Source organism: Quercus suber, unplaced genomic scaffold (genome assembly GCF_002906115.3).
Source record: "Quercus suber isolate HL8 unplaced genomic scaffold, Cork oak 2.0 scaffold_265, whole genome shotgun sequence".
Classification (NCBI taxonomy): domain Eukaryota; kingdom Viridiplantae; phylum Streptophyta; class Magnoliopsida; order Fagales; family Fagaceae; genus Quercus; species Quercus suber.
In genome coordinates, this window is record NW_027069721.1 from 220,190 (window position 1) to 243,203 (window position 23,014).

At 33.7% G+C, this 23,014-nt stretch overlaps 1 protein-coding gene and 1 pseudogene across 1 annotated transcript; one reads left to right on the top strand and one right to left on the bottom strand.

Annotated features, from left to right (window-relative positions):
• The first annotated feature begins 557 nt into the window (after positions 1-557).
• On the top strand, positions 558-11,783 carry LOC112012611 (neutral ceramidase 2-like; annotated as a pseudogene).
• A 406-nt stretch (positions 11,784-12,189) lies between these two features.
• LOC112012622 (alcohol dehydrogenase-like 7) lies at positions 12,190-19,914 on the bottom strand. The gene is made up of 10 exons (XM_024044998.2): positions 19,869-19,914; positions 19,617-19,753; positions 19,465-19,511; positions 19,051-19,379; positions 18,490-18,572; positions 18,324-18,399; positions 17,575-17,639; positions 14,395-14,490; positions 12,678-12,845; positions 12,190-12,306 (listed from the first exon to the last, which is right to left on the bottom strand). Exons 1-10 carry the CDS (start codon positions 19,912-19,914, stop codon positions 12,190-12,192), a joined length of 1,164 nt encoding a protein of 387 aa, XP_023900766.1.
• Positions 19,915-23,014: the final 3,100 nt, after the last annotated feature.

The following is a 23,014-nucleotide window of genomic DNA, read 5'->3' on the forward strand; positions in this document are numbered from 1 at the left end:
TTTTTTTTAAATGCTTAAGAAAATATTAATTTTTAAAAATATGACAGTTGAATTAAGAGTATTTTCAATTTTCAGAATTTTGTCATGATGTAATATTGTGGCTGATGCTTTAGCAAAAAAGGCCAAACTTTGTACAAGGCAACAGGTGTGGCTGGATTACATCTCAGCTCCTCTAGTTTCATTTGATGGCCATTGAGGTTCTTTCAATAAAGCCCAGGCTGTCTGGTTTCTCAAAAAAAAAGAAAAAAAAAAAGAATTAAGAGTATTATTTGAAAATGTTACCGTTAGAATTAATGAGATTTGAAAATGAGATTTGTAAATATGACAAATATTACCATTGGAACAAACAATAAAGAAAGAATAAAATAAGAATTAAAAAGAATTAAGAAATAATATTTAAATAAAGTGGTAAAAATATAAAACATCTAATAAATGAGATATTATAAAATAATGTGGTAAAATAATAAAATAAGATTTTGATATGGCAAAATAGCATAATTTTTACAACTACTGCTACGGATGCTCTAAAGCATTAAGCAATAACGCAGTAACACCCACATCGGGTATCACTTGTGATTGTAATAAGTATTATCTGTGGTGTGCTTAGAGCCACTAATGGGGATTACTTGATAGGTGTAGGTAGCTATGACATGACTGGTCCTGCTGCCGGGGTGAACATGATGGGCTATGCTACTATGGACCAAAGCACTGCCGGTATCCATTTTAGGCTAAGAGCTAGGACATTTGCGATTGCTGAGAGTTCCCAAGGTCCAAGGTTCGCTTTTGTCAATCTTGATGCTGGCATGGCTGAACAGCTTGTCACTATAAAAGTGCTTGAGAGACTAAAATCAAGGTACACCAGAGAACCAAAATCTAATCAAGTATATACATTGCTAGTTTGTGACAATATGTTACTGTTTGGCTAACAAATATATTAAATTTTTTTCGTAATTTGAAGGTTTGGAGATTTGTACACGGAGGAAAATGTGGCAATCAGTGCCATCCATACTCATGCCGGGCCAGGGGGTTACTTGCAGTATCTAGTTTACTCTATCACTTCTCTTGGTTTGATGCATCAATCATTTGATGCCATTGTTAACGCAATCGAGCTAAGCATTGTTCAGGCTCACAACAATCTCAAGCCTGGTTCAATTTTCATCAACAAAGGTTAGCATTTCTTTGCATAGTGTAATAATCTTATGTAATCAGACTTTCAAATTACCAAAAAATAATATATGTGATTTTGTAGGAGATGTGGAAAATGCGGGAATAAACAGGAGCCCAAGTGCTTATTTGTTAAACCCGGCAGAGGAGAGAGCCCGGTACCCAAACAACGTTGATACCCAAATGACACCGTTGAAGTTTTTTGATGGTGCAAACAAGAAGAGCATTGGAGCCTTTAGCTGGTACGCAACGCAAGGTACTTCCATGAGCAGAAACAACAAGCTCATCAGTGGTGACAACAAAGGTGCAGCTGCTAGATTCTTCGAGGATTAGGTTTTTTTCTCTCACCTTCATTATCTCACATCTCTTTTTTTACAATCAATTTTATATTTTAAAATGCTAGGCATTTTTTAAATATCAACATTCATGCATCAAATATGGATATTTGTGTAAAATAGTAATGTAAAAAAGTAAAAGAATATTTAGCCTAAGAAAAGAGTTTTGCTTCTCTCACATCTACTTTTATGTATTAAAATGTAAACATTTCCGCATAAAGTGTGTACATGTGTGAAAAATAGTGGATGTAAAAGGGTGTGAAAGAATATTTAGCCTAAGAAAAAGGGTTTTGATTCTCTCATATATATTATTTCACATCTCTTTTTCTCATCCACTTTTATGTGTTAAAATGTTGACATTTGACATTTTTTAAAAGTAGACATTCACGCATCAAGTTGAATGTGCATGTAAAATAGTGGATATAAAAAGAATTTGAAAAAATATTTAGCCAAGTCTCTCTCGTCTACTTTTATTTGTTAAAATGTTAACATTTTTAAGATATACACATTCTTGTATCAACTATGAATATGCGTGTGAAATAGTGGATATAAAAAGTATGAAAGAATATTTAGTCTAAGAAAAGGGTTTTGATTCTCTCACATTCACCTTTTGTGTTAAAATATCGACACATTTGAAGAATAAAACATTTCCGAACCAAGTGTGAATACCAGCTCAACAAATTACGAAAAAAGAAAAGATTTTTCTATTATACAAAGCATTGCTCTTATCTTATAGAAGAACAAGATCTTTTTTTCCTGGTTGCTATGAAATCAAAATTTCATAATAATCATCATCATGTAACTGTTTCTTTCCTATGTGGGGTTCGACATTAGCACACTGATAGAGAAAGCGAAAGCAATCAAAGCCACAGGAGGAAAGCCCTGCGGTAACTCAACCAGCCAAGGTTTTAAGGTGAGGAAAAACAATGGGTCACTATTTGTAGGAGCATTTTGCCAATCAAATGTTGGAGATGTGACCCCAAATGTGCTAGGAGCATTTTGCATTGATAGTGGAAAACCCTGTGACTTCAATCATTCCTCCTGCCATGGCAATGTTCAGCTCTGTATGGGCCGTGGGCCTGGGTTTTGACACTTTAACCTTAATGGGCTTATATCTTTCTTGATGCGAGCTCATATTAATGGGTTTGTGATTTTGTGAAACAGATACCCAGATGAAATACTAAGCACATAGATTATAGGGGAGAGGCAGTACCAAAAGGCTGTTGATCTGTTTATTTCTGCTACAGAGGAATTGACAAAGAAGATTGATTATCGCCCTGTTTATTTAAATTTTACTAATATTGAAGTTGAATTAGATGGGAACAATGTAGTCAAAACATGTACTGCAGCACTTGGTCCAGGTTTTGCTGCTGGAACTACAGATGGACCTGGTGCCTTTGGTTTCCAACAAGGTGATACAAAGGTCATGATAATTTTTACTCTCTCTCTCTCTCTCTCGCTACGTTCGATGCTCCAATTTTGTTAACTTTCTTTCAGGTCAGCCTGATGAACCTATGGAGTTTTTCTGGGCATTATGGGACCTATTTTGTATTCAGGCTATAGAGTAGGGTTGGGGGGGGGGGGGGGGGGGGGAGGGGGGGGGGGGTTTCTAGATAACCACATTCCTCAAATAATTTCATTAGTTAGCAAGGTTTCAAAACTATTTAGCAATCTAAAAAATCGAGATCCTTGGACTCGATTTTGCTCTTTGAAATCGAGTGAAGAGGAGTTGAGTTTCAGTTTGAAATCGAATGTTTCACACTCGAGTTCCATGAGGAGACCAGACGAAACCGAAGAAACCCAAAAATTGAAGAACTACACGAAGAAGGCAAAACCAAAGAAGAAAACCTAGAAACCTAGACTAAACAAAGAAGAAACACAAACCAGCAAGGAAAGAAACGCAAACCAGCAGTTCCAAGAGGTGGCGCTCTAGGCGAAGGTTTTCCTCTAATTCGTTGTTTTTCTTGTCTGGGTCTTTCAATTTGATGATGCTTCATTGTTTTTTCTTGTTCTGGTCTGATGTTCGTTGGCTTTCAGGGAAATCAAGTCATTGAGAGTCAAGTTCCATGGAAATCGAGTCTCTTTCTCTGAGGGAAATCGAGTCATTGAGAGTTAAGTTCCATGGAAATCTAGTCTCAGTCTCTGGCTCTCAAGGAAATCGAGTCTCCATGGAACTCGACTCTAAACGACTCGATTTAGCACAAAAAAATCATGTACAATGGACTCGATTTGTTAGATTGCTAAGTAGTTTCAAAACCTTGTTAACTAATGAAATTGTTTGAGGGATTTGGTTATTTAGAAAAAAAAAATCCAGGTTGGGGCAACTCTTACTAGGATAGATCAATCTAATAATCCATACAAAAGATAATATAGGGTAAATTTAGATTCAATACTTTAGTACAATACAATAAGTTTTCTAATTAAATTTACATACATAGTTATATTGAATTTAATTATTTTTGAAAAAGAAAACACAATTTGTACTTCATTGGTCATTATAGCCATGTGTTTGAATTTAATAGCAAAATATTCCTAAGTTTTACAGGATAATATAGTTGTTTCTCTTAAGTATCTATCTCCTCCAAAAAGTAATGCTACATAATAAAAACACCGAAACTTCCACATAAATTAAGTTGGCAGATTTTTATTGGTTCTCTTTTAAACTCACTACTAATATCATTTTATTATATCTCATTTACAACTTGTCATTTATGTAGTTGTGAAATGTTTTGTGAAATTTGTTGTACTCTAGAAATTTTTATTTTATTTTTAATATAGGTACAATAGAATTTCAATCTTTATTTTTTGCTTCATAATAATTTCCATTTATTATCCGGCAAGAAAATCCTTTAGGGTCACAGGGAGACTCTAATAAGAGAATTTGTTTATTTCGGCCGTCAGGCCTATTGGATCGAATCCCATATATGACTATAATTATTACTGTTGTTTGAGTCTCTGAGATGTCCCTTTGTTTGCAAATCAAGAAGTTATGGAGAAAGTTGAGAGACTTGCTTAAGGAACCAACCCATTATCAAGTGCAATGCCAAATGCATGGGCGGTAAGACAAACTAGTCTGCTACTCATTAAATTTTTTACATATTTATTCTTTCTCATTCATGTTATTAATAACTTTATTATTATTTTTTCTAAGAAACTAAGTTATTTGAAAGTATAATTATATCTAAAAAACAAAACATGCATATAAACTAACAGTGAAAATTAATTGACATTATAAGTTATTAATTAAAACAAATACATCAATATTTATGAACCTCATGCCGTGACCTAGGATGCACGAACGCAGCGCCAGAGAAGCCGCACCCGTGTTCAATGCGTTGCTGCCGTGCGTCGGGTTGCGTCCTGCCACATGTTTTTTTTTTTCCCCAACTCACGCTAACGTGGCTCAAACTCAGCCGATTTCCACTGAATCAGGTTGATTCGCGCCGACTCGGGCCATATCAGCTGTATCGAGCGAAACCGCATTGTTTGAACTTAATAACAAACCCTAAAACTCTCTCACACATTCTCACTTCATCAAAACACCAAACTTTAGCTCTCTCTCACTCCGTCACTCATCTCTTTGTGCTCTCTACAGTGTGCTCGGCTTTTCTTTGCCTTCACTAAATCACTTTCTGCCTCTCTGTCTCTGCTCTCTTTCTCCCCTGTGAGACACTCAGACACTTCATTCAAACTTTAGCTCTTTCTCACGCATTCTCAACTCAGGTATTGATATAAAGCTTTCAATCTTAGTTTGATTTGTGATTTGTGAATCTGTGAATCTATGATTTGTGAATCTTCGTTTCTTTTCAGTCTTAGTTTTATTTAGTTAATAGTTATTACTTATTACTCATTGTGATTTGTGAATCTGTGAACTTGGGTTTGATTTATTATTAATTTATTTAATTAATAGTTATTATTTGTAGGTTAAATTGAATCTATTGAGTTTGAAATGGACGAAGTTACTAGCACAGAAACTTCACCTTCATCTAATTAAGAAGTGCCAAATGATGAATCTCCTATTTGGCAGTATGTGAATAAAGGAGAAAAACCACATGGTGCTTCTATTAAATCAGGTGAAAACACATACTTTAAGTGCAACTATTGTGGTGTAGTTTATATGGGATCCTATTCTAGGGTTAAGCATTTATTAAAAATTCCTGGCAAAGGTATTAAAGCATGCCCTAAGGTAACACCGAGCCATAGGTTGGAAATGCAGCGAATGCATAATCAAGTTGAGAATGATAAGTTAGAGAGAGAATAGAGAAGTCAAATTCCCTTACCCCCACCTCCCCCAGGCCGTGGGCCTATACCTATTTCCCCATTTCGAAGACAGGAAGGGAGTGATAGTATAAATTCGGTTGATGGTAAGAGGAGGAAGGTGACTATGAATTCTCCTTTAGAGAAAGCATTTTAGAATAATGCTAGACATGATTTGGATAGCAGAATTGCTAGGATGTTTTACACCGGTGAGCTTCCATTTAACTTTGCAAGGAACCCATATTATCGTAATTCCTATGCATATGCTGCTACCCATAGCATTTCGAGTTATCTTCCTCCTAGATACAATGCCTTGAGAACAACACTTTTGCAAAAAGAAAGAGCTCATGTTGAAAGACTTTTGAAACCAATTAAGGACTTTTGGCTTGAAAATGGTGTCAGTATATTTTCTGATGGATGGTCAGATCCACAAAGGAGGCCTTTTATTAATATTATGGCTATATCAAATGGGGGCCAGTGTTTATATAGGCAATTGATGAGTCAGGTGAGTTCAAAGACAAATATTATATTGCTGGGGTGTTGAAGGATGCTATCAAAGAGATTGGACATGAAAAAGTTGTCCAAGTCATCACTGATAATGCTAGTGTGATGAAGTCTGCTGGAGCTCTTATTGAAGGTGAGTATCATAAAATATTTTGGACACCCTGTGTTATCCACACTCTCAATCTAGCTTTGAAGAATATTTGTGCAGCAAAAAACACTAAAAAGAATGAAGTTACGTATGAGAAATGTAGTTGGATTACATGTATTGCTGATGATGCATCCTTCATATGTGATTTTATCATGAACCATTCAATGAGGTTGGCAATTTTTAATGAATTTTATCCATTAAAACTGCTCCAAGTTGCTGATACTAGATTTGCTTCAGTTGTTGTAATGCTGGAAAGGTTAAAGTTGATAAAAAGATGGCTTCAAGCCATGACTATTAGTGACCAATGGGCTTCTTATAGGGAGGATGATGTTGGAAAAGCTTAAAAGGTGAAAGATATGATTCTAAGTGATATTTGGTGGGATAATATTGATTATATCCTTGAATTCACATCACCCATTTATGATATGCTACGAATAGTTGACACAGATAAGTTTTGTCTTCATCTTGTGTATGAGATGCAATGATAGAGAAAGTGAAGGTAGTAATATATTGGCATGAAGGCTTGGAAGATAATCAGTATAGCTCATTTTGGGGTGTGGTGTATGATATACTCATTGATCGATGGACTAAAAATTGTACACCACCATATTGCTTGGCTCATTTCTTAAATCCTAAGAAAGTACATTTATTTTCTATTTTCCTTAGTTCACCCTTCTAGTATAACACACGTTTCATCTATATTTGTTTTTTAATCTTTAACTAGGTATACTCCATTGAATGGCTTTCAGAGAATCCAAAACGCATCCCTCCACATCGAGATCATGAAATTTCTATAGAAAGGAGCAAGTGTTTGGATCGATACTTTGAAGATGAGAATAAATTAAATGTGGTGAAGTTTGAGTTTGCTACATTTTCAGGAGGGAGGTTTCCTTCACCAGATGCCTTAACAGATAGGTGGGCCTTACAACCTTTGGTTTGGTGGCAATACCATGGCTCCGCATTTCCAACTCTTCAAACCCTTTACCTTAAACTTCTTGGACCACCTTATTCATCCTCATACGCTGAGAGGAATTGGAGCACATACAAATTCATTCATTCCTTAGAAAGAAAAAAAATGTCTCCTACACGCGTCGAGGACTTGGTATATGTGCATTCTAATCTTCAACTCTTGTCAAAGCACAATGAGGAGTACATACATACAACAACAAAGATGTGGGACATTGTAGGAGACTCTTGGAATGAGAGCGACATACATGGAGGAGATGGAATTCTTGAGAATACAGCCATTACACTTGATGAGCCAGAGTTGGAGGCCATGGTTATTTGGAATGCTAGCACTAGTGCTACTACTAGTGAAAGTGAAGTTTGAAGTGAAACTATTGATCTTGAGGATGATGATGTTGGTGTTTGATTGTCTTGCTAATTATCTTTTATTTTTTTTTAGTTTCAAACTTGTGAGTTGCATTCTAATTTTCGAACATCATGAAACGTTTTAGTTTCAATCTTGTAGGTTGTATTTAATTTATGAACATCATGTTTTAGTTATTATCTACTATTGCTCTTAAATTTGGTATATGTTTATATAATGTGAAAAAGTACTGTTGACACCCCATTTTGCAACCCGCATTTAACCTCATTTGGAGGGTAAAAGGGTAATTTCGCCTTGGGAATATGCATCTTGATTCTAGTCATTAGATCCTTAATCTCATTTCATCAAAATGATCTTGATGTTGTAACGATCAAATCAACTGGTCATAAGCCCTAATCGGACCACCAGATTGAAAGTTATCATCAAATCAAGTTTTAATGGCTGAGATGCACTATCACAAATTGAGTCCAACTATATGTGATTATGAACAATTGATTTCAATTGGTTATAAGTGTAATCAATTGGAGATCAATGATGTGTCATAATTTAATTGGTTAGGACTACATTTTATGGTGAGGTTGCATACACCTAATTAATTAGATAGTTAAACATTAATTATTCAATGAGTAATTTGTGTAATTATCTTTTAATTAGAGTAAATTGGGAACCAATTAATTCTGAAATGGGAGTGATTGGAGCCATTTAATGTTAATTGGGAGCTAATTTGGGACCTATTAATGTTAATTGTGCTGAAACCATTTTCTAACAAATGACCTCTGCTCACTATTTCATCAATATCTCTCAGAATATTTTGAATCTGTGAATGAGGTTAATTTTCCCAGAAACTAGACATCCGGGGCTTCAATTTGAGCACAAGAACGAGACAATTCCGATCAGAATTGGGTCAGATATGATTTTTCGAAGTTGACTCTACAAGCTGTTACAGCAGCTACGGGAAAACCGAATTTTGGCTTGCTCCCCACTCCCACCAATCTCTCCATTTAATGCACCAGATTTTCCCCAAGGCTAAAATGAGGTCTAGGTTCATAATCCTTGTCAACCCTCATTAAATGGCCTTCCATTCATATTCCCTCCACTACCACTATATAAACCCTCCCCCTCCTTCATTCCAAGGCACCAAAAAATCCCCTCTCTTCTCCCCTCTTGAGTTCTAGTGAAGTTGAGTAATCTTGTCATATCTTGGTCTTCCTGAGACTCAAGGTATTGAGTGAGACTCACTCTCCCTCTCCTAGTTCTTCTTTTCTCCACCCTTAGGACCTCTACCAAGAGTCTCCTTCTCCACCGTATGGATCTTGCATGAAGGTATATTCCCTTTCTCTAACTTGTTTATTGTGTTGCCATGATGAGAATTTAGGATTAAAGCATGATAGTGATTATTTAAATTCTCTTGAATATGTTTGAATGTTCTTAAATGTTCTTATGCGTTCTTTACATGTTCTTGGTTGTTCATCACATGTTCATGCATATCACTAGTTTTGATCTTAAATTTACATCAAAAATATGAAAAACATGTTTGTTTCATAATTCTTTCAAATCCTTGAATCTAGGTTATCACCATCCACACACATTCACTAGAATTTTATTTTTCAATCCAAATGCAATGTTTAATAAATTGAATTAGGGTTTATCACATGCACACACATTAAATTCAACATGTAAATTGATTGACATATTGGATGATATGATATGATTGTTAGCCACCATAGTCTAGAAGACCGGTTTCACCGGGCAAGGTGGGTGCCTAACACCTTCCCACCTTGTAACATAGCCTCCGAACTTAGATCAAGGGTTAGTAGATCAAATGCTTATCCTTGTAATTTTCAATTTCTAGATTGTAACTAGGAAACAAAGCTATGTACTTTATCTTAGATTGTATCTAGGACCAAAGTCATGTAATTTCTTATGTTCAATGTAAATTCAATTTCAAATTAATAAAATGAGGAATTTTTTTTAATTATGGTTTTCTTATTTTTCCAATAATTAAATAAGTGGCGACTCCATTGTAAAACCCCTAAATCTAAAGGGGAAAATATAACTAGTCGAACCTCCATTTTGAGAGGCAATAACACGACTCTACCCATTCACGTGGGTTTGGCCCAAACATCCATTAAAACGGGCCGGGGGCGGTCTCTCACAAGTACGCTTAGCAATATATTAAAAATATAAATAAAAATATTTTTAATAATTTTTTAATCGCCGAGTCCCGCCACACTTGCACCCACCTTTTTCAAAAATTGTCGAGTTCCATACCTGCACCCGAGTCTCGAAACACACCCGTGCTTCATAGGTCATGACAATGGAAAATATTCAGCATGAAATTAAAGTAGCGCAAATAATTTTTGAAATTAAAAGAAAATTCAAATAGTTATTGGGTAAGCACCACATTAATTTGGTCCTTAAAATCTATCAAAATTTTCAATTTGATCCCAAGATTTTGAAAAGTAATAACCGACTCTCTCTTCCCATTACTTTTGTAGTGCTGATGCTGAATAATTTTCCTCCTACTCTCTCTTCCCATTTTAAGAAACAACACCTTTTTATTCAAAAAACAAATAAATAATAGCATCACCTTTTTTTTTTTTTTTTAGAGTTAGAAGTCACTCTCTCTCTTCCCATTTATGTATTAAAAGAAAAATAAAAATTGAGAGAACCATTATTTGAAAGTTTAGTAGTGCTTAATCTGAGTGCTTGACTATCACTAGGCTATAAACTCAAGAAGGCACACATCACATTATTGTTGTTGTTGTTGTTGTTTGGCTTACACATAACACAATAGATTTTCTAATTACTGGTGGGTTTTGTGGATATAAATGCAGCCAGCGATTCTTCCAATTCAAATGCTGAGGTTGGGAAAGCTGATCGTACTTTCTGTACCAGGAGGTTAGTTTTTCCATCTAATTATCTTGCACCAAATAAATGACTTTTCTTGTTTGTGTGTGCTTGTGCGAGTGTTGTCATCTAGAGTTGGAAAATGACAAATGAAGTACATGAAAATGAAACCTAGAGGAAACCTAAGTACTAGATAGAGCTCTTGCATGATTTGTACTACTTGTTAGGATAAAATCTAAACCAAGCACCAATGACAATCTCTAAGCTATTGAGAATTGCAGGGTTCACAACAATGCCGGGGCGGCGACTAAGGGAGGCAGTTAAGGAGACACTCATAAGTAATGGAAATGGAGAATTCAATAACAACACTGAAGTTATAATAGCCGGCCTCACCAATACTTATTCGCAATACGTTGCAACTTTCGAAGAATACGAGCAACAACGATACGAGGTACATACCAGTGACAACTTCACATGCAAATGCTATGCTTACCATTCTTTGAAGAAAAAAAAAAATTTGTGGTTAAATAGAAATCTATCCCTATTGTTTACCATGTCATTAGGAATATATGAATTTTAAGTAATCCTTAGGCCTTATCAGTTTTGGGGATATATGCAAAATTTTATTTGGTATATACAGGGTGCCTCGACCCTCTATGGTCCACACACATTATCAGCATGCATCCAAGAATTCAAGAATTAGCAGAAGCAATGGCAAAAGGAGAAAAGATCATGAAAGGTCCTTCACCACCAGATCTTTTTAAAGCACAACTCAGCCTCCTACCTGACCATTCTGGAGACTCACCTCCTCCTGGAACAAACTTTGGTGACATGAAACAAGACATCATTGTACCCAAAAATGGCACATTCACAAAGGGAGACAAAGCAAGTGCCACATTTAATTTGGAGTGCAAACCCAAGATATGACCTATTGACAGAAGGCACATTTGCAGTGGTAGAGATGCTTCAAGGGCAGCATTGGACTCCAGTTTATGATGATGATGATTTCTCTTTGTTTTTTAAGTGGAAAGTAGATGACAGTTACTTGTATAGCATGGCAACCATTGAGTGGGAAATACCAAAGGAAGCTGGCTCCGGGTATATAGGCTAAGGCACTTCGGTTCGTCTAAGAAAACAAAAGGACTCCCCGAACGAGTACTTTACTGGGGCATCTAGTTCATTTGCAGTATCATAAACATTGTCCGAAATAATTGAAATCGTAACTTTAAGTAATGCACGATTTCAGTTATTTTGGGCAGAGTGTGTAGGCACACAATATGTAAAATAAACACAACTCATCATGTGTATCATTATCCTTACATAAATAATAAGGCATTATTTTATATATGGTGAGTACAGATTCTTTTTCAAGTAAGAATTGGGTGATGCCATTTATTTACAAGGTCTTTGGCAAATAAATAGACACTTATTTAATTTTGGTAATTTAAGAATTGAATAGGTACGTACATGCGCAAATAAAACACAACAAAGACACATTTGAAAGACTTATAATCAAGTCTGCTTTTGAGAGAACTCAAGTCATGATCAAAATGAACACATCCAAATGCACGAAGACAAATATGTCGCTTGTGAAGTTGCACTCATTTGTCCATCCAAATCACACATCGGAGAGACTCTCCCGTAAGAAGTAAATCGAAAGCTTTGTTGATGTCATCGAACTGTATTTCATGTGTGACAAATTGATCCAACCGCAGTTCCTGATAGTCATTAAGAAAAAAAATGTTAGGAACAATATGGAAGAACGAAAGCAAAACTTGATGGTTGTCATGTAAACAACAAGTACAAGAAGCAAAGCAGCCACCACAAAAATGCAATGGAATGGTTACTTTGCAAGCTAATTAGCATGATCAAAACAAAGCTTAATTTTCTAAGGCTTAAATAGACTAGTGTCTATTTGACATCATCTTATAAGCTCAGTTTCTAGTTTTTAACTTTAATGTACAGTTTTTTTTATTAAAAAAAAAAATTCGCTTTTTTAAGATACAAGTATACTTTAGCACAATTTCAGCAAAAAAAAAAATTCAGTGAAAAGCTAGATAAGTCATTTCCAAACTATCAAATTAATCACCTTGTTCAAGTAACGTTGAAGGAGGATGGGAATATCAGTTTTAGCTTTAATTCCTCCAAAGATGCATCCCATGATGCTTTTGCCCCCGCAATCAAGAATATCGTGATAATTAAGGCCCAATTCTGATCCTGGTTTGGCCACTCCTATTATTACAGTTTTTCCCCAACCCTGCAGGTAAATAGAAAACAAAAATGATTGTATTTAGTGCACGCAACAAGAATAATTATATGTGGCAAAAAAATAAGTTTAGAGGCACAAAATTTTCCACATGTTAAGGGGGAATAGCGTAATTAGTGTTAAGAGTGATGCTAGGAATACTAGATATTTTATATCAAATTTTAAAGATAATATAAAATAAAAAAAAAAGTAACTAAATAATTTAGTTATTACTACAAAATATTTACAATAAGATATATCAACAAATATGATTAATGAACAATCAATTTGTAAACCTTATGTAAGAAAATTTGTAATATACCCAATGTTATTCTTTATTTATATTATATTATTAATTTGTCATTAATCATAATTATTATCACGTCAGGTTATGAGTATTTTGTAGTCTATAATAGAGCAAGGGGTTTGTGGCACAATAAACAATTATACACTGTCATCAATCAACAAAATAGCTGCATATGTGGGTTCCAGTTATCTCAACTGGTAAAATCTCTGATGGTTGTATAAGAGATCTGGGGTTCAATCCCCGCCTACACCAAAAACTGATTGGTGTCTTGGTCTGATGATAAAGAGCTATCATCAGAAGCGGACGCCATAGGTTAAAAATCTCTCAAAAAAAAAAATAGCTGCATATAATTTTTCTTGAATATTCTCTTCATATAATGTAAATTTAATTGGAATCACAAACTTGTGCTATTGTTAATTTGGGAAATTTCTAAACTAGCTTATTGAAATGAGTAATACTACAGATATAAACTATTTCACAAAATGTTAATATGATCAACCTCTTATTGGTTTTTATTTAGGCCTACCATTAATTAATATCACTTTTACAATTACTAATAATTACTCATCACATCAATAGTTTATTAAAAAAAAATTGTAAAATAGTTTGTATTTTTAGCATTATTCTATTGAAATAGCCAATTTCCCTTCCCTTTTAACAATAAATCGTTAAACTCTCATAAGTGTGAAAAGTCCACAAGCTTGAACCCATTTGATCATCAATTCAGGAATTATTTTTCTCACAAGTAGATCAGCTGTCTCAGTTCATATAAATATAGATTTGAGAGGTGTGATGCTGGGCTCAAATTTGATACACGTACCATGTCACTGCCATAAATTAAGTCATAAAGCAATCGGACCACACAAGATCTCTAGAATGCAGTGGGTAGCATTGAAAAGAAATTCAGTAAAAGATCATATATCGTATGCCAAGTCCACAAGCTTGAACCCATTTGATCATCAATTCAGGAATTATTTTTCTCACAAGTAGATCAGCTGTCTCAGTTCATATAAATATAGATTTGAGAGGTGTGATGCTGGGCTCAAATTTGATACACGTACCATGTCACTGCCATAAATTAAGTCATAAAGCAATCGGACCACACAAGATCTCTAGAATGCAGTGGGTAGCATTGAAAAGAAATTCAGTAAAAGATCATATATCGTATGCCGTGCTTTTGTGTGTGTGTGTGTGTGTGTGTGTGTGTGTGAGAGAGAGAGACAGAGAGAGAGAGAGAGAGAGAGAGAGAGAGACATTTCTGCAACAGGAATATGCTTCATGCACCATCGATGGCAATCCAATGCATTCAAAGCAATAGTCTGCACCCCCACCAGTCATCTCATTGATCACCTGCAAAATGAGAGAGACAGAAACAGCAACTGATTAAAAAAGAGAAAAAGAAAAAAAAAAAGGCTGAGCATTTACTGATTTACACCCATCAGCAGTAAAGACTTCTGTCTCACAATTTCAAAATCTATTCCTTTTCACCATTAATTATCTTGCGATAACTTGCCAACCCATCCCTAGCTAGTCCCAACCCCACTGGGGTTCTCGAAATTTTTTTTTCAAAGTAATCATTAAGAAACTTAAATTATAAAAAATCTAATAAAAATAGAACTTAAATATATCAACATCACCAAAAAAAAAAAACACAAATATGTGAAATTTTACAATTTTTTTCTATTAACAAAATGAAAATGCAAAAAGAGACTGATGAGGAATAAAATAATAAGTAAGAATGTTAAGATGAGAGTAATAAAATAAGAGAGAGAGAGAGAGAGAGAGAGAGAGAGAGAGCAACGTGCAACTATGAGCTGAGCCATGAAGAAGAGCTAAGTTGCTACGACTGCAAAGTCGAGGAGAGCATAGCTGCCAACACCACCAAGGAAAACGCACAATCACGATATCTCTATTAATACTTTTTTTAAGGAAAAATAAAATTATAGATTTTTTTATGAAATGAATTGAATGAGATGATAAGCGTTTTTTTTTTTTTTTTAATGGGCTTTTTGTTGACTATATTGTTCATTTGTCGTTGCTTCAAGTTTGGCCTATTTTTACTGTTGTTCTTTGGGTATTTTTTTTTTTTTTTTTTTTTGGTTGGGTTTAAAAGTTTAAGAATTATGTTGGGAATTTTTTTTGTTGAACCCAAAATTTTCCAAAACCTAAAAATTGACCAAAATACCCTGTAAACCTAAAATGACCAAAATACCCCTAAAACCTATAAAATGACCAAAAAACCCTTGAAATCTATAAATGACAAAAATGCCCCTAAAACTTATATGATGGTAAAAATACAAGATAAACCTAAAAAATGTCTAAAATACCCTTAAACCTATAAAATGACCAAACTACGCCCTAAACCTATGAAATGACCAAAAATAACTCCAAACCTCTAAAATGACCCAAAATACCCCAAAACCTCTAAAATTACAAAAAATACCCCGAAACCTATAAATCGACCAAAATAGCCATAAACCTCTAAAACAACCAAATACCCCCAGAAAATATCTAAAATGACCAAAAACCCTTGAAACCTTTAAAGTGACTAAAATACCCCTAAACCTGTAAGATGACCAAAATACATTTGTAACCTCATAAATTACCAAAATAGAGGTTTGGCGTATTTTGGTTATTTTGAGGGTATTTTTGTCAAGATTAAAGGTTCTAAGAATATTTCAATCATTTTGTAGGTTTTGAGGGAATTTTGGTCATTTTTATGTTTTGGGGTTATTTTGGTCATTTTTTTGAATCTAAGAGTATTTCAGTCATTTTTTATATTACGGGGGAATTTTTGTCATTTTTTAAGTTTTAGGGGTATTTCGGTAATTTTTATATTTTGGGGCTATTTTGGAAATTTTATAGGTTTCTGAGGTATTTTGGTAATTTAAAGGTTTCAGGGGTAATTTTTTTATGTTTCAAGGGTATTTTGGTCATTTTTTAGGTTTTGGGGGTATTTCAGTTATTTTTTAAGCTTTGGATGTATTTCGGTCATTTTTTAGGTTTCAAGGTTATTTTAGTCATTTTTTAGGGTTGGGTTTATTTTTATCGTCTTATAGGTTTTATGGGCATTTTTGTCATTTTATAGGTTTTTGGATATTTTGGTAATTTTATAGGTTTCAGGAGTATTTTGATCATTTTTTAGATTTAGGGGGGTATTTTGGTTATTTTATAGGTTTCAAGGGGTATTCTTGTCATTTTATATGTTTAGGGGAATTTTGGTAATTTTAAGGTTTCGGGGGTATTTCAGTCATTTTTTTAGGTTTGGAGGGTATTTTGGTAATTTTAAGTTTATGGGGGTATTTTGGTCATTTTTAGGTTTCAGGAGGTATTTCGGTAATTTTTTATGTTTCAGGGGTATTTTGGTCATTTTTTAGGTTTCAGTGGTCTTTTGGTCATTTTTTAGGTTTAGGGGTTATTTTGGTAATTTTTTTTTTTTTGGTATTTTGGTCATTTTTTAGGTTTCAGAGATATTTTGGTTATTTTTTAGGCTTCGTGGGTGTTTCAATAATTTTTTTAATGTTTCGGGGGTTTTTTTTTGGTAAATTTTAAGTTTCAAGAGTATTTCTGTCATTTTTTAGGTTTAGAGGGTATTTCGATAATTTTAAGTTTTGGGGGTATTTCGGTCATTTTTTAGGTTTAAAGGATATTTTGGTAATATTTTGGTTTCGGTGGTCTTTCCGTCATTTTTTAGGTTTATGGGGTATTTTGGTAATCTTTAGTTTTCAGGAGTATTTTGGTCCTTTTTTAGGTTTCGAGGGTGTTTTGGTCATTTTTTATGTTTTGGGAATATTTTGGTAATTTTTAGATTTTGGGGGTATTTTGGTCATTTTTTAGGTTCAAAGTGCATTTTGGCAATTTTAGAGGATTTCAGGAATAATTTGGTCATTTTCAAGTTTTAGGGGTAATTTGGTAATTTTTATTATTGGTTAATTAGGTGGGTTGAGGTTTACCTCTAATAATTTGGTTGAGTTGGGTTTGAGTTAAATCTAATTAATTAAATGGGTAATAATGGGTAAATGGGTAATATCCAAACCCTACCCAAAATATATAGATAATATCCAAACTCTACCCAATTACCTTCTACCCATTAAGAACTGGGTATTACTCAGAATAATTAGATCGGGTAGAGTTGGATATCTATTATCCAATGAGTATGGCCATCCCTATGTAAAAGATGCGAAATCAATCTCAAAGATGCGAAATCAATCACGGGCTACTACCAAGCCCTGGAGTAATCTGTGAAAGAACTTACATGATACATAACAGAGACAATTCTTGTGCTTACTAGAGGCACAAGTTGAAGCCACTTATAAGCGTATTCACTCCTAGGTTAGTAAGAGTTCATGATCTCAATATTACGAGTAGATAGAAGCATACAACTAAATAATAACAGACCCATTAAACAATCATTGTGTAGGTTAAGAAAAAGACCTGGCTGACAGATTTGTCTCCGCACTCTCCTCCATTGACGAAGTCTGTGACTCCGAACATTTTCCCTGATTTAACAACAAAAAACATCATCATATTGACCCAATGTAAGGCTTACTCGTATAGTTAATAGCTTCATTATGACAAAATATTCTCTACGTACACTTCCATATTTAATGAACTGTTAGTGATCATTATGAGTTATGACTATAAGTTGACTTGAAGAAAAAAAAAAAAAAAACCTTTGTATTGATCACAGCATATAAAGCGGAATAAAATCTTCTATCCTCTATTTAAAGTGGTCAATAATATGTTAAATCAATTATAATTTGTTACATTTTTGTTAATTTGTAAAAAATATTGTAAAATAATTTTTAACTCTAATATTTTCTTACAAAACACTCACTAAGTACATAAAAATGGCAAAAAAATGAAAATGATAAAAATATGATTTTTTTTTTTGGTTTAAAATTACTGTTGGAGCGAATGTTTATCAGTAAGTAAAAAAGTGACATTAATGATAAGTTTGAGAACTAGTAAAAATTTGTTAGATCAATAATCTATAAAAATGTTATAAAATACTTTATAACTATAACATTACTCAGCAAAAAAGTAAACAAGTACTAGGCGGTCTGCAGAGATAATTTTATATTTTAGAAAGGGGTGGCGTCTGTTATCTTATTTCATCAAGACATTTTCAGAGTTTCATATGGCCCAAAAAGACAGGTGATCCGCAGAGATAATTTTCTTACCCATTTCAAATTTTTTTGAGTTAAGATCCACACCAATAATTCTAGCAGCGCCACGGAGTCTAGCTCCTTCTGCAACCTAGAAAACCTAATTATATATGAGTTTCTGTAAAGTATCAAAGATGAATGTGAGGAAAACTATGCTTATAATAAGTCTGCAAATTCATACAGCTATTCCAATGGACCCCAACCCAAATATAACAACAGTTGATCCTTCTTCCACATTTGCGATTTTCCAAGCAGCACCAACCCCTGAAAACCCAAGTTATCAATGAGATAAAACCATATCAATGTGCTTTCGGGGTCTAATAATGCATAAGTATCATCCACAAACGATTAAAAATTGAAAAATGATAACCCCGGTTTCACATCCACCCTTTTGTGATTTAAATTAAATATTATTACTATAATTTAAAAAAGATATATACAGAATATAGTGTGAATCCATTTATCAACAAAAACTAAGAAAAATGGGAGGAATCGTTTCTATATGAAATGGAATTATTTTACGGTTCAAATTAAATATTTCGCCTATTTGACCTAATAGGCATCTCAAATTAAATATTTCGTCTATTTGACCTAATAGGCTTATGCATGATGCATGTATTTGTTAAACTGTTGGATTTAACAATAACTCAATCTCAATAAGGTACCTCTCCCCTAGGTATGGCTGTTTAATTTGCTCGAGTTCCAAATAGTAATTAAAGGAAATTAATCCTTGCAAAATTACCTGTTGATATTCCACAGCTGAGGAGGCATGCTCTACTTGGGGAGATTGAGGGGTCAACTTTTGTTACATGGGCAACGTCTACCACTGTGTACTCCGAAAAACTGGACACACACATAGTGTGATATATAGTCTCTCCATTGAGGCTAGTGAATCTGGTGCCCTGATCATATCTAGGCATATAAGGTGTTATTTTGAAAGGCAATTTTGTACAAATGTTGCTCTTCTGTGATATGCAACCATCACATTCACCACAATCCGAGACGAATGTAGGGATGACACTGTCTCCTACAGCTACTTCATGAACACCCTCCCCAACACTTTCCACAACCCTACAACACATAAAAGAAATTGGGTTGGAAATCATTGCAATAAACCCCCAAATATTGCATATCATAGAACTAATGTAAAACTAACCCAATAGCTTCGTGACCTAAAACTCTTGGATATATTCCAGGCAAATCCTTCAAACCAAAAAAAAAAAAGCATAAGTGTCAACAAATTTTCAAGAATTTATTAAGCTCATGAAAGTAAAAGTTTAAAGAATATATATGGTTTGAAATAACAACCTTCAAAACCCATAAACCGATATCGGTGTGACATAGGGAGCTGCATATGACTTTAATCCGAACCTCACGAGGCATTGGCGGTGCCACCATGATCTCCTCCATCACTAGTGGCTCATTTGGTGCGCGACTAACAGCAGCTATATAGTAAACATATTAAACGTTAACAAATCATTTTCACACACTTACAAGAAAGTTCAGGAAGCACAATTCATATCATGCAAAAAAAAATTCAAGGAATTCCCAAAGAGTTACCTTTGCATCTAATTGGCTTCCCTTTAGTGGACATGTTCTCACCCATGCTGACAAATTAAACTCTCTCTCTCTCTCTCTCTCTCTCTCTCTCTGACAAAGGACAATGTAAGACTCGTGAGACGTAGTTGGTGGTGAGCGAGAATGTGAAGTTTTTATAAGATGGCTAGGGATGCCAGTGGTAGTGAATGTGATTTCAGTAGGTTTAAAAATAGATTTGGCGTGATAGTTTTCAGAAACAACTTTATTACTATTAAAAGATTGATTAAATTGGAACATATACATCCTTTTAGATTTAAGATAATAATTGAACTGTGTGTTTGACAAATTAAGGCTGTAATATCTTAAATTGAAGCCTGCCCGTGCAGGTCAATGGGTTTTTAATTAAGGGATAACAGATTACAATCAGAGTGCGTAGGATAACTGTTCGATGATGGAGTTCTTGAAATCTTATCTATAAATGGATTAGAAGCTAAATAAAGTTATTCGGATAAGGGTTAAGGAAGATGGGAAAAAACAAACACAATTTGAAGGAGAGATAAGGGAAAAGGAATGAAAATATTTTGTTCAAGATTCCATTTTATGTTTCACTAATAAAGTAATAATAGCTTGTCACATGTTTTTTTTTTTCCTTTAATAAATAAGGTTTAAATTAGGGAAAAAAAATTAAATACGTTAATATAATTTGTGGAGCATATAATAAAACACTTAAGGTGAAACCAATTTGTCTTGTGCATTAGTAAGTGCATTTATCTTTTAATGTGTAACAATGTAAGAAGAGATAAGTTAAAAAGTAAAAAGGTTAAAAAAAAAAAAGGTAAAAATTTTAATGGCTGAAATTAAAAGTAAACTTTTTTAAGTATCAATCTCAAAATATTATTGCATGCCTATTGCACCGGACCTAAGTCACAAATTTTTTATTCAAAGAAAGATAGGACAAAAGAGGACTTATAGGGAAGTCATTTTACAATACCCACAATTTTCTTTTTCGAGATATTGCACCCACATAACCCTAGCTGTCCATTTGTGTTTGCTAGACCCATTACTTATTTAACCGGTCAATCTCTAAACACCAAAAAAAAAATACATAATCTCTCTATCATTTATTAGAGTAAATAAACTATAAGTCATGCATTAAAGCAACTTTTCCTTTTTGCCTTATTTAAAGCATATCTTTTTTGTTTTTCTTTTTTAAACACGTTGATGGTAAAAAGTAAAAACTAAAAAGGACCAAAATAGCAGTGACTACACCATATTGAACAGTATACTGTAGCAAGGTTATACATAAAATTAACTTTGCTTACCTCCATTGGTAACTCACACCTGATCTGAATAAAAAAACTGTGTTCGGTATTTTTTTTCAGTATGCAACAGTATATTGTCCTTTTGGTTTTTATATTATTCATGTTTGGCTCTAAAAGTAAGATTGCATAACAGATTGTAACTAAGATGTTGGCTGGAGAGAAAGGAAAAGGGGTAGTGTATCTGTCCGAGTGAGAACGTATATATATTAAGGTTTGAAGTAGTTTTTTTACCTACAAAATAAAAAAGAAAGAGAGGAGTATGTAGTGAAGTAGAAGCAAACAAAGTAATCCAAAAATTAAAACACAAAAAGACAAAAAATATGCCTAATAAAGAGAATCCAAATCTACCAAGTTTGTGAGTTTCAGTTAGCTCAATTAGTAAAAAAAATTATTGTCGAATAATATATTTGAAGTTCAATCCTCATTTATACCAAAAACCAGTTGATGTGTTGTTCTAATAATAAAAAGTACACATTATGAGCCGATGTCATAAACTGAAACTATCTCAAAAAAAAAATATCCATCAAGTTTAACCAATCAAACACTCAGTTTTAAAAATTAAGGGTCCGTTTGGATACAGCTAAAAATTGAAAAATACTGTGGCAAAATAATTTTTCAATATATGAATAGTACCGTGTGATATATTTTTAATAAAAAAAAGTTGTTAAAAAGTGAGGTTTGTAAGTCCTGTGAACAGTGCACGGGACCCATTAATGTGCTACAAATGGTGAAAAATGTCAAACATTGCGGCTACTGTTCATGAACAGTGCATGAACAGCAACTATAACAATGATGTCTGTCTCTCAAACGCGTGCCAAAAAAAAAAAAAAAGGCCAGACGCTGACGCGCTGGGTTTTTCAACTGAATCCAAACGTAATCTAAGAATAATGGTCATTTACATAACGACGAGAGAGAGAGGAAAAAAAGAAGAACAAAAGCTGACATAAATGCCATAAATTAGGATTGGTTCATGAAAGTGTGTTATCAATGTTGTGAATATAGCATTTCTCAATGATTAACAAAAAAAAAATATTATGTCAATAATATTTTTACAACAAATTTTAAGTAACATATTAATTTTATTTTTTTCATATAATTTTAGGAAAGAAAATGAAATAACACATTTAGAAAAAGTCTATCGTGCACATGGCATAATTGTAAGAATGGAAAGGAAATTCAATAAGTACTAATTTAGAAAAATTAAATGTAATTATGAGTATTTTTCGACAAATATAATTATGAATAGTATAAGAACAAAATAAAGGCATTCACTTTTTTTTTTTTTGAGAAGAGAAGGCATTCATATTTAATATCCATTAACATAAAGTAAGATAAGACATTAGTTTCGACCTATATCCAAGTGCTGCAAGTAACGTAGGAAAAATGGTAAGTACCCGAATGGTCATCAAAATTGGTGGGAAAAGTAATAAAGTAAAGCTCACAAATAAATGCATTTATTTCTTTCCGCATTTAGTAACCCTGTACACCTATTCATAAATGCATAAACAATTACCCAAAAAAAAAAAAAAAAAAACCCTGTACACCTAGCATTGAGGAACAAAGCAGTCCATGAAGAAATTAATTAAGCCAACAGGTGAAGAGCTAGAAAAAGCGTTTCAAAGAAAATTCCATGAGCACTGGATAATTATGTCCAAGAATCATCACATACCACCTTCATCTATAATTTCAGTCACTCATTGGAATAATCCAACAAGGGAGAGAACAAAGAGAAATTGTGATGCAAATTTGACTCAGTTATTGCCATGATTACTAGAGATTGGAGAGGGAATTTGGTGTTTGCTTGTTCCATCAAAGTGAACACCAACATTCTTGTCCAAGTTGAAG

Excerpts from the sequence above, each read along its gene's own strand:
- LOC112012622 (XM_024044998.2), bottom strand. The coding sequence starts at position 19,914 with ATGGGTGAGAACATGTCCACTAAAGGGAAGCCAATTAGATGCAAAG. Across the intron at positions 19,512-19,616 it reads TCGGTTTATGGGTTTTGAAG|GATTTGCCTGGAATATATCC; the intron begins GTTGTTATTTCA and ends TTTGGTTTGAAG. Across the intron at positions 18,573-19,050 it reads CAGCTGTGGAATATCAACAG|GGGTTGGTGCTGCTTGGAAA; the intron begins GTAATTTTGCAA and ends TTGGGTTTTCAG.